This window comes from Amblyomma mixtum, chromosome 2 (assembly GCF_055824585.1).
Source record: "Amblyomma mixtum isolate Tamu chromosome 2, ASM5582458v1, whole genome shotgun sequence".
NCBI lineage: Eukaryota > Metazoa > Arthropoda > Arachnida > Ixodida > Ixodidae > Amblyomma > Amblyomma mixtum.
Window position 1 is genome coordinate 126,980,293 of NC_143013.1, and position 12,897 is coordinate 126,993,189.

General features: G+C 45.9%; 1 protein-coding gene across 1 annotated transcript in view; it reads right to left on the reverse strand.

The window, feature by feature from the left end:
• Positions 1-1,487: 1,487 nt before the first annotated feature.
• LOC149360816 (lipase lipl-5-like) overlaps positions 1,488-12,897 on the reverse strand; it is a 58,519-nt gene continuing 47,109 nt past the window's right edge. Inside the window, exons 6-9 of the mRNA XM_089567935.1 lie at positions 10,543-10,683; positions 7,623-7,694; positions 5,358-5,426; positions 1,488-1,742 (exon numbers count right to left, since the gene is read on the reverse strand). Coding sequence (XP_089424061.1) covers positions 1,488-1,742; positions 5,358-5,426; positions 7,623-7,694; positions 10,543-10,683 — 537 coding nt within the window. The remainder of the gene's footprint in view (positions 1,743-5,357; positions 5,427-7,622; positions 7,695-10,542; positions 10,684-12,897) is intronic.

Genomic DNA, 12,897 nt, shown 5'->3' on the forward strand with positions numbered 1-12,897 from the left:
GGCCGCTTGCTGTAGCCTTTCTTCCTTCTCTCCGAGACAGCCCGTGTTTGTCCAGACTGTTATATCGTCAGCATACATTGCATGCCTGATGCCTTCGCTGTTCTCTAGTTTTCGAGCTAGGCCTATCATAGTTATGTTGAAGAGTAGGGGTGAGATAACTAACCTTTGGGGTGTTTCCTTGTTTGGAGTGCGAATTTTGTCCGATCGAAGGTCTCCTATGCCGATGGTGGCAATTCTATCGGACAGGAAGGCTTTGACGAAGCCGTGGATTCTGCGTCCGCAATCCAGGTTGTCTAGGCCCGTAAGGATCGCTTCGTGGCTGACGTTATCGAATGCCCCATTGATGTCCAGGGCCATTATGACATTTTCTCCCGTCCGAGGTATGTTTCGCAGGACATCTTCTTGTATTTGGAGGAGAACGTCCTGCGTCGAGAGCTTCGCTCTGAAGCCGAACATGGTATGTGGTACACAGCCGTTATCTTCCATGTAATTTTGCAGTCTTAAAGTTACAACCCGTTAGTAAAGCTTGCCAAGGCACGACGTGAGTGATATGGGCCTGAGGTTTTCAATTTGGAGAGAAAACCGGCAGCATAGATAGCAGAAGCCGGTCAACAAGGTTTCAGTTCCCATTCCTTCTCTTTGCTCACGTGGGCATCCTTAGAGTTCTGTACTTGTTAAAATTGTTTCTCAAGTGATGGCATATTTGTCATCACTCTATTTGTCAAGATGGCGCAAGGGCATCTGCGACCAAAGAGCGGCCTGGCACTAGGTATGTTTCTTCTACTCAAGGTGAGATCAAAGACCCATTTTGCCAAGCTTTCCGCCCTAAATAAGCCAAGCAGCAGAACAGGGGAAAGCTTGTACCCATTTTATCACCGGTGGGTACCCGGAGGCACTGGGAATCGAACCCCGTGCCTTCCGCATAAGAGGCAGATGCTGAGACCAACAAGCTAGCGCTGCGGCATAAACACCCTGTTAAAACTGATCGCAGCTTAATATTTAACCTCAAGATGGCCAAGCCTATTTCTTATCGTGCTTTTCAGGCACGCATGATTTTCTGGGGCTGAACCCTCTATTTCAGAAAAACAACAAGCCTTGTTCAAAAACTACCGAAAGACGGGCACGCCGGGCACTTCGACGTTCGCGGAATTGTAGCCCTATTTTTTCTGTCAAGGACATGTAACAACAATTAATTATTTTTGTTATCCTCTCAATCTGTTTCGTAACCAAAATATGGGAACGGTTAAGCCGCCTTAAAAGTGAATTGGTATAGCATTATATTTAACATCTGTATTCTCTTATATCTGTATTCCCTTAGCATTATTGCCCATAAATACTCACTACGTAAGTTTGAGTAAAGATCACACTGGCTGTTCTTTTTTATACATGAGGGTTCAGACGTTTATTTTTGTACTGACATGAAAGCGTCGATAAATAAGAAACGTACAAAACCATGTGACTGACCTTCCATGACACGCAGAACATTGTCACTGCCTTATACTGGCATGTCTGCGGATCGTGTCGACGGCAAGTTTATACAATGAATCTGTCGACCTGTACCCCGTGACGAAGTCGCAGTGACGCAGTCCTGGGTCCGACACAACATGGTGCAAAACAATTCGATGCGGCATCCTGACGATAAGGTCGGCGACATCCCGGGAGCTGGCGAAATGATCTTCTTCCGACGAGAAGATAGCAAAGGCAGTTCGGATGCGTTCCAGAGGGTACGGTGGTGGCGTTGCCTGTGAACGCCAGTAAGAATCATATGAGAGTGAAGAACACAGGATGGTTATAAAACTGTAAACTGTGGGGTTGAACGTCCCGAAGCGACACAAAGGGCACGATGGATGCCGTAGACGAGGGCTACGGATTGATTTAGACTACCTAGTTTTCTTTCACGTGCGCTGGCATCGCACAGCACACGGGCGCCTTTTACGATTTGCCTCCATAAATACGAGGCCGCCGCGGTAGCCGGGATTGAATCCGTATCCTCCTGCTCAGTAGCAGTGCCCTAACCAGTGAGCCACCGCGACAGGTGGATAAATAATGCTGAGGATACATCCAAGCTGACTTAATGGCGACGAAAGGTACACAAACCGGATGACCGTTTCTACTTTATATGGGTAGCTTACCAGCATTTACGCATTACCTCATATGATTATCAGCCTGCAAAACGCTATGAGAGGTGCTTTTGTGCTGCATTCCCTCGCAAATGCGGATCGATGGCTTGGTTTGGTTTGGTTTATGGGGTTTAACGTTCCAAAGCTACTCAGGCTATGAGAGACGTTGTAGTGGAGGGCTCCGGAAATTTCGACCACCTGTGGTTCTTTAACGTGCACTGAAATCGCACAGTACACGGGTCTCTAGAATTTCTCCTCCAAAGAAATTCAACCGCCGCGTCCGGGATCGAACCCGCGTCTTTCGGGTCAGCAGCAGAGCACCATAACCACTGAGCCACCACAGCGGCGCGGATCTATGGTGTAACTTACTTACGGGCGATTGAGTGTCCACAGACGCTGCATTTGAGAGAAAGGGGTTATGTGAGGGATTGGAGACTGTGGCCTTCTGTCTCCCGCGTGCAGCTCCTCTGTCCTGTGTGCAGTGCGGCTAGAATTGCAGAGCCAGTGGCTAACAGGCGCCGCCGCGGTGAAAAAGATGAAAAACAGCAGATCACAAAACTTTGGCCCGATATTGAGCCGGTACGTGACCTCAGAAAAAGTCACTGTTGTACGTAGCCAGGTACCGTAAAGGTACCTGGCTACCGGTCAAAAAGTGTCCCAACGTAATTGAACGAACGATAAACCAGTTTAGTCTCTCTGAAGAACGTCTGTCACGATCGTTGGCCTGAATAAGGTACGCAAACTAGAGGCCAAAGTAATCTTTCACTGGAGCATGATAACAAGAGCAATGACAAGAAGAAAGGAAAAAATGGGGACCACATGCCACGCACACGGGAAGAATTCCTCACTAGTGCGTGGTGTGTGGTCCTACTTTTTTCCTTTTTTTTCATTTTGTTTTTATTGCTCTTGTCATCTTATTCGCCGGGTGTCATTTTTATGCTGCTTCTATTTTCACAATGAATCATGTGGTTTGCTCGTCAGTGCAGGTGTCTGTCTCGTTCTCGGTCCAGCCTTCAAAAAGCGCTGTTACTTATTTTCTGCCTTTTTGTAAATATTTATTCCCCAACATGCACGAGGTATTACATTCATGAGGTATTGCCTCTTACACAGCCTGAAATATTATACCGGTCACTGTTGACAAACAGCGACTGGCAGCGGGTAATTCTGGGAAAAATTGGCAATATAGGTCACGCCGAATTGCTTTCTCTAACTTCCGTATTTCGCTGTGTAGAATTGGTGCCTGTTTGCTGCATTTTTTGTCGGTGCATGTTGAGCAACGGTGCGACTTATGTCCGGCGAAAAATGACGCGCTTGCGCGGGCAGTCGTGCGCCATGAACAGTAACTATACTTGAAGAAAGAGTCGAAGTTTAAGACAGGAGAAAGTCAAGACGTTAATACAATGTTAACCTATCGGTAAAATCACATAATCTCGCCACCGCCCGGCTTAATGCGCACGCAGCCACTCCAGATATATTCTCAAAAGTTTAAGTTTCGATGTTGCATTCATTTGGCCTCTTGAGCGTCGCGTGTCATGCAAACGAATGAGCTACGATACAAAACCCAAGTAGAGTGACATTGCATCAGAACGGAAACAGAGCAGCGGCTAGAAATTCAGTATGAGCAAAGAATGCTCGGGCAATTGCGGATACCCCCAGAGCGGTCCGGTCGATGAAGCGAAAAAAAAAAAACAAGGCCTACCGTAACAGGAAGGCATGTAGGCCAGAGCTAGCGAATCGTCTAAACACGGCGGCTGTCGCAAGGGCGAATTTTCGTCCAAATCTGTAAAGAAGGGATCTTGAGTGTGTTTTATTATGTTTTTTCGCTTTTTTACAACAAATAAAGAGATTGTTAAGCCTTTTATTAGCTCGAACGAGCAACATAGTAAATTCGCAATGACATGACGGTCATGAAGAGGACGCCCCCTTTTTTCCAGCAGCTTCGCACCCAAACATGTCGCTAGATCTCATCCGACATTAAAGGGACAGGCTGTTTGTTCAGTTCTGGGTAAGCGCCGGCAGCTACCTCAGTCGCACAAAAGGCATTTTGGATCCACGCATCCGCACTGGCGATCCACTCGCGTCGCATCCGCACTGGCAATCTAAAGATCTTCTTTGACTAAAAAAAATGGCGGTCGATGTAATATGGTAAGGCCAAATTAAAATTAGGCGCGCTAGCACTTTGGGTTTCCGTTCGGTTTCTGTTCGAGGCTCGGTTTTCAAGGTGAAACAGGTCAGACAAAGTTGAGCGAAATCGGTGAGATGAAGGTTTTTTGCTCCCGCATTAGAACTGCAGGCGACAGTGATGCTCCGCCTCAAAGGCATGACACGACGGCGTTATTGCCCATATAGGCGAAATTACACATACTCAACCTTAAATGCATAGATCGATCGTAATCGCCATCATCATCCGCATGACTACGCCCACTGCAGGGCAAAGGCCTCTCTTGTGCCTCTCCAATTAACCCTGTTCTTTGCCAGCTGCGGCCACTGTATCCCCGCAAACTTCTTAATCTCATCCGTCGCCACCTGCATGCTACGCTTGGCTTCTCTTGGTGTCTACTCCGTTACCCTTAGGAACCAGGAGTTATCTTGCCTTCACGTTACATGCCCTTCCCAAGCCTAATTCTTTGTCTTGATATCGACTAGGATGTCATTAACCCGCCTTTGTTACCTCACTCACCCTGCTCGCCCCCGGTGTCTTGACGTTATATCTTGCATTTTTCTTTCCATGGCTCGCTGCGTTATGCTTAACATAAGCAGCAGTTAAGCCATTTGCAATTGCCCTGCGATGGCAGATGCTGCAACCTGTTGGGCTTGTGAGACCAAGGTTGCTCTCCCCGTGCAACTCGTCACGACCAATCATTACTAGAGCTGCTCCCTGCCAGCGCGCGGAGTTTGCTCACAATCTTTTGGGCATGCTGTAATGACGTCACAAGGTCACCTGACCTTAGTGTTCCACTTCCCATCCAGGAGGGCCACCTAGACAGACAGACAGACAGACAGACAGACAGACAAACGGACGGACGGACGGACGGACGGGCGGGCGGACGGGCGGGCGGGCGGGCGGGCGGGCGGGCGGGCGGGCGGTCGGGCGGGCGGGCGGGCGGGCAGGCAGGCAGGCAGGCAGGCAGGCAGGCAGGCAGGCAGGCAGGCAGGCAGGCAGGCACTGGCGAAATCGGTAAGTGAGGGTCTTAGTCCTAGCGCGCTGAAAAACCCGAAGGAAAATTAAGGTTTCACCTGAGAATAGCGACGAATGTTTTCTTCGGTACCGTGATCGTACATCACGAAATCCTGCGCCTGGTATATCTGAAATAAGTTTTAATATTAAGCAGTAGTGCTCAAGGGTTAAATGAACAAAGGCAGCTGCCGAGTAGAAGTGATCAGTTTGCAACATTGCAAAAGTATTAGAGAATGTATTTCTCCATTCAGAAGTATTTGGGGTACCATTGAAGCAGCGCGGGGACTTGCAGAAATTATTAAGAAGCGAAGAGTCACATGCAGGAGGGAGGCCTTTGGTTCCACGTGTTGCGTGCAAAGCTCCAGCACCTGAGCTCATCGGCGGCTGTGTGGCCCGCACCTTTGGTTATATTTCTCATGTTAAGGCAGGGATCCAGATCCGGCGGTTGCCACTGGCCGTTTTTACAATGTTTTAACGATCACTGTGACCCTCCCGCATGCACAAGATAATTCGAATCTGCAAAGTATGTACTTTCTGATCGCATATTTCATCATTGCCAATTAATGTTGGTGCATGGTGAGTTATATATGCAGAGCGCAAAAAGATATTTTTTCGACTTGGCTGTCTTTGCGCAGCATTGTGGGAAAACAGCTACCGCGAAGAAGAAGAGCTTCTTCAGCAGCATTATGGAAATATATCATTTTCTTGTTAAAGCTATCTGTTAAGGAGAACGCGTTTTCTTAGTTACGGTGACTGTTGAAAAGAGAAGACTAAAGAACTATAAAATCCAGTTCTAAGAAATTGTGCAGGTGTAGCTAAATATGCGCAATCTACAGACGTAGAAAACATGTCTTCATTTGATAAATCAACCCCGAAGCTATGCGAGTTGTGCCGTGAGTAATTTTTGCTATTTTTGGTCGTTTTGAAAGCGTGTAGTGTTATAATATAGCCACTGGGGTCAAATCTTACATCTGAGATGACGACAGTAACATCTCTTGAAAATGCTGCACAACCACGGCGCTTTTGGCTCCGTACATTCTTGAAAACACTTCGCAAATGTAGTCCGATTGAACAAAAATACCGTTTTATTCACTGAATTTTGCTCACTGTATTGGCGTTAACAATGCACTCTCCATGCAAATTGAAACAGACTGATCTTTCCTACGGCCTCTAACTTGTTACTCCAGCTCCAGCGCAATGGCTACAGCATGCGAATAAAAATTGTCAGTAAAGGCCAGTGGCCGTATTAAGCCGCCGACCCACACCTTCAGATTGTATTAATCGGGACAGCGTTCAGAAGTGCCGCATCCAACCTCATTCAACACTGTACTTTATCAGCGAACATCCCCAATGTTTTTCTTTTTCAGCATTTCCTACATAAAAGCCTATTGGGCACAAGAAACCACTTTTGGTTTCTGCAATCATCGTGCTGCATTTTAGAAGCAAGGTTAGCTCAAGTCGTTCGACGCACATTTTTGGCTCTGTAGTGTTTAAGTCATACTTCTGAGTTTCGTGGGGCACGGCTGTCGCGAAGCGATAATTCTGTGAGGCTCAAACCTCTGCAGCTTGCACAAACACTTCAGAATCATTGAAGGCCTTCAAGCTTGCTGCTTCTTGAGCAAGTTAAATTCACGTTAGCGCTCATACCCATTTCCGACTGAATTTGACAACACAATAGTAATGAAACGAGTGTTCTTAGCACTAATTATCACCAACTCTCTACCGTACGTGTTGTCACTTGACACGATGGAACTTCGTTGAGAGAATGTGCGTTATGATTTAAGCCGTACAGAGCACGACACATTGTTGCGATCTTACAGCGACGTCCTGATGTTGCCAGAATAGGAAGCCAGCAAGTGCTCTCTTCCTGTCCGCAGCGTTCGTACGAAAGCTCGGAGTTGAACCGGAAAATAAAAGTTATCTCTCTATCGCTCCCAAGACAACCCCGAGAAGTCGCCGCGAAACTGCACTCTCTACTCAGAACGCTAGCTGGTATGAAATGCGTGTGATTCTAAATGTTTGCGGGAGCGCCATATACGTATCGTTGTGTGCATTCGTACGAGTATTCGTATAGTACAGTAGTATCGTATAGTTTATTCTAGTGGTAAAATATGCAGGACTAGATAGCGAGGCCGTCATGAAAGGAAAGACTCCATTTTATTGACTTTTTATAATGGTCAGCAGTTTCAAAGACATTATTTAAAATATAATTGCTGTGTTGCTGTGACAATAAAATGTGGCAGAAAATATTAATGTGGCTAACGTAACTAGATAAAACGACGTTCTGCTATACCGCAACAACAAAAAAGAACTTCTAACGGTACCTGATGCATATGGTGCACATTTTGAAAGCTTGTGCCGATAGGGTAATGGCCCACGTACATCGGCAAGCGCGTCTGAAAGAAGAAGACCATTACTAAAAGTGAACATGGGTTATGAGTGCCACCAATAGAGTTGGTGACCAAGCTTCGCTAAAGCATCGCGTATTTCAAAAGCAGGCGGTAGAGAACACCGTAAACATTTGACAGCTTAAGCGAAATGAGCGGTGCCTGCTGGCACCGCCATACTCTTTGCTATTTTCGAGCATTAATCATTTATTTGCGGTGCTGTGTCATTCATAAAGCGCTGTGTGGCCTAGAAAAGTTTTTTGTAAGCCTAATTTAGGTCATTCTGTCTGTGGAGGTTGCAAATACATCAAAGTGAAGAAGGCTCTAGTGAGATAAAAGCAGAAGGACTGTGATATTATTATGTAATCTCGTGATGAAATGCAATTATAAATGATTCATTTGCATTACTGCAAGAGTCACAGTTTAGTACAGGCAAGTGGAACTGAAAAAAGTAAGTTATAACTGCAGCCATCGCACCTCCTTGACGCGCCAAATGCGGTGCGGAAGACTTGGATTACCACCGCACGATAGAAATTCTCTGGACAAAAGTTAGGCTACTCAAAGCAGTCTTTAACATGCTACAAAAAATTCATCGGGTAATTCAGCGAGGACATTAAAATAGAGCAAGGGTGAAAAAGAAAGCAAATATTTTAATTAAACGTACTGTACGCCACAGCGAACGTAAGTGTATAAGTAACCATACTAAGCAGCTGGCTGTATGCTTCTGGCTTAATAATTAACACTTGAATTCACATACTCTGATTGTTGGTGTTATTAGCGAATTTAAAGCTAACAGAAGATTATGTTATATTAGTCTTGAAAACGAAGAGAAATTAACTCTGTAAAGGCGCAATCAGACAATGCAGATACGAATTTTGCGAATACAAATTGGTTAATTTGAATTTAAGTTAATCCCCCCCCTCCCCCAGGATGGCTTTAAAGCAGCTGACGTCTGCCACGGTTGAATGTGCGTCCATGTACATATTTTATTTGTATTTTTAACTCAACTGTTAAGAGTCTTCCAAAACTTTCGCGGCAGCACCCGGTATAGCCTCGTTCATGCGGTCTCGTTCTAGTTTTGCCATTATGCATGTAGAACATGCAGGACAGAGCCAATCGTTCAATGCACTAGTACTCAGTAAAAGCAGAGCAACCACTTCCCAATGATTGGTGCAGTAAAGCCTTCTTATTTCGCTCTTAAATGTGTTCAACTTGTCCAGTTAAAGTATCTTTCATTTCTAAGTTGCGAACCGCTGTGTTGAAGTGAGAGGATGTCAGATTTTTTCTAGAACACGTGAAAGGTAGGGTGCTAATAAAAATGGCTGTAGCTTAGCTTGGTTAAGCCCGGTAATTGCGAAAGCAACATCCGTAGCTACGCCATGGTTCAGCTGGTAGTGTAGCTGGTGGTGGTGCTTGTGGTTAGACTTGTGGTGATGCATCGGTTATTCAATCCAATCCAATCCAATCCAATCCAATCCAATCCAATCTAATCCAATCTAATCTATCTAATCTAATCTAATCTAATCTAATCTAATCTAATCAGATCCAATCCACTCCAATCCAATTCAATCCATTCCGATCCAATCCAATCCAATATTCTAATTTGGTAGCTACCGGCCTCGCTACGCGACGGGCTGAAAGTGCAACTAGTATTGCTTTCGCAGTAATATCCGTAGCTACGCCATGGTTCAGCTGGCAGTGTAGCTGGTGGTGGTGCTTGTGGTTAGACTTGTGGTGATGCATCGGTTATACAATCCAATCCAATCCAATCTAATCTAATCTAATCCAATCCGGTCCATTCCATTCCATTCCATTCCATTCCATTCCAATCCAATCCAATATGATAATTTGGTAGCTACCAGCCACGCTACGCGACGGGCTGAAAGTGCAACTAGTATTGCTTTCGCAATAAAAACGTGAATGTGCGGGCAAGCACTAGCAGGCGCAAGGGAAGGCGATTCTGATTCAAATATTCCTACAGTCCTTACGAACATTTGCAAAGGAGAAGGAAACAGCAGGGGTTGAAAAGAAAACCCTATTAGTGTCGGTAGAGGCACTACCAGAATTGCAACGAGGATGGGAGAATTTCAGTCGTTCATAGCCCATATATCTGGCACAGTGGTTGTGAGAAAGAAAGGCGATGCAAGTAGCGCAGATGCAAAGACGTCGTGGACAGAACATGCGTAAGTGAAACTGTTGCAGGAAGCGCCAGAATGCACTAAAATAGCTACTTAAACCATAAAGATACACTGACTCCTTCGTCCTCACTGCGCCTGAGCCCCACATCTGCAGAAGCCATGATGTGTGCAGTTTTCAGTTCAGCAAGGTGAAGTACGATGGGGCCTTTGGCACCATACAGGGCTCGGCAATATCTGCATACTACGAATTAGTTTCGCTGTAGGCAGTTCTAAGCGTGGACAGTTGCGCATGCTTAAAACCTCTGCTGTTGGAAAATGATATGCCAAATAATATGAGATTTTCTTGAAAAGCAAACACAGGACACCTTAAGTTAAGTTTCTATCTCATCACGGACATTATAATTTCACAAATTCTGCAGCCGGATGCTTTTACTGACTATAACACTCAACTTTTACCCTGCATTACTACAGGTTTTCTTAGCGTACCCAATATAAAAAACTAAGAAATGACCCTTGGAGAAAAAGATGGTCTGCCGTTTCTCTTATGTCTATTATTCTACCGTTTCCAGTCAGCGCCCTCTAGGAAACAGCAAAAAGTTCGTATCATCTACAACTGTGGTTGAATGGTATTTGTTCGAAGTGAAATCAGCCTATTAGAACCAAATGCATTCCTTGTTGGAGTACAAAATTGAACTTTCGGCCACGCTTTCAAAACTTACCTCGTTGAACTGGTAAGCAGTGATGCAGGAAATTGATCTAAGAATCCAAGAGCAGAACTTCTCACCGAAGAGGCCGCAGCCATTCATAATGAGAGATTTGAAATAAAAGTACCCTCCTTCCTTCTCGGGGTCCATATCCACCTACAGGCAAAAATGACCACTAATTAGTTTTTTCATGTACTTCTCTTGAAATTTAGGTACTCATTACTTCTGCGCCCAGATGGTGCGAGTCTCGTATCTAACAGTAATCTTGGGGTATCTAACTATGTTCTCTTGTATGTTCTTGTTCTTCGGGTATCTAACTAAAAGGTGTACTTAATGTCTCCGTGAAGACGTGTCGTGCGTCACCTCGCCAGCACTGCCAAGGCAATGTTAACGCCGACCATAGTAGTTCTCCTCTCAACATCTGCCTTTCGGGGCTAGCCAACCTAGAAATTACTCGCATATGGCCTGAATAGTTTCACAAGAGGCATTTACTGCGTGGCCGAAGTGCTGGATTTCACACAGCACAAAGAGCAGACGAACGAGAGGGAAAGGAATTGCGCCTTTTCAATGTTTCCATTCAAACAACAGTTATCTAAACTCCGTCCTCCTACTGGGCCAGCGGTGTGCTTTGCGGAATAGGAAAAATTTTTGCATGGTACGTTCCACGGTCTGTCATGCATTCAAAGCTTTATTTGGGTCTTGAATTTTTTTACCAACTTGGGGAATCGACGGAGACTACAGGACGACAAATCTTTGGCTGGTATGCAGTTAGGAAACAAAAATACCCATTATGTGTGCAAGGTTATCGAGTTCAATCGTCCAACGCCACAAAAATATATAAAAAAACTTTCCAGGGTTTGATTACCTTCTGCCTGTACTGGTTAAGTACACAATAATTTAACGTATGTTGTAAGCTGAGGAATACATGTATTCTGCGTCCTAAGGGAAGAGATAAAGGAGGGAGTGGAAGAAGAAAGTAAGATAGAGGTGCCGTAGTGGAGGTCTCCGGAATAATTTCCACCATCTGGAGATCTTAACGTGCACTGACATCGCACAGCACACGGGTGCTTTTTGCGTTTCGCAAGAGGCTCCCGTGTGCTGTGCGATATCAAAAGTGAGCCAGGCATTTGGATTTTTATTTCCGGCAGTGTTCTTCGAATAATCGAACGTCGAAAATGTGCATGTCGAAGCTCGTTCAGCTGCCTTCCTTGAGTTTCACATTGAAAAAAATGGTGAAGCTCGCATTTCTAATGCAGCAAATACAGATGACCGTGCATTTCATGACGTAGAAGGAGACTACGTGATCCCCTCTCGCCTGCTAGCGCCGTGTTCTCCTTCTGCACTTTCCCTCTTCCTATTCCGCATTATTCTCGTTCAGTACTACCTCGTCTTCCCCTATTTCGTTCTTGCCCTCCCTTCGTTATCACCCTGCTTTCAACCTTCACCGTGCTGTTCGCTTTGTCATAGCTGTGCCGGTGCGTCGTGCCCTTCGCTTTCTTTTGCTCTGCACGTGGCCTAGCTCTTCGCTTTGCTATAGCTGCACCGGTGCACCGTGCTCTTCGCTCTGCTGTAATCGTCTTTGCTCTAGCCGTGCTCTTTCCTGTGGTAGATGCTATGGCATATGTGGTGCTTGTGAGACCTAGTATGCTGTTCGCAGGCAACCTCTCACCACCAGTGATTAATTGGTTTGGTTTTATGGGGTTTGACGTCCCAAAGTGACTAAGGCTATGAGAGACGCCGTAGTGGAGGGCTCCGGAAATTTCGACCACCTGAGGTTCTTTAACGTGCACTTACATCGCACAGTACACGGGCCTCGAATTTCTCCTCTAAAGAAATTCAGCCGCCGCGGACGGGATCGAACCCGCGTCTTTCGGGCCAGCAGCCGAGCACCATAGCCACTAAGCCACCGCGGCGGCTCCAGTGATTAATTGAACTAGCACCTTCCTGATGGGCAGTGCATGTATATATACATATATATTGTAGCGGGGAAGATTATAGTTACAGCGAGACATATACCAGCAGCCGGGATAGCTGCTAGTAGCGCCGTGCGGACCGAGCGAGCGATCTTTGTCGTCTTCGTCCGTTGTCCACTCGTGGCAAATGCATCTCTTCATCGTCGTCGTCAGCTCGCTACATGACCCCGTGCGGCAAAAGCGCCATCCGGGTGTTAGGGGACGGAACTGTCAGCGACGTGGTAGGGTTTAAGGCGGACAGTAGTTATTGCATACAACTACTGTCCGCCTTGGGCTAAATGTGCGTGAGGATGTATCGAGCATGCTGTAGTCATCTTTTTCTGCTTCTAAACTCACCCGTTATCTTTTGTGGAACCTGCAGGCCTTCGAAAGTAAATAGATAACTAACGCGCACTTA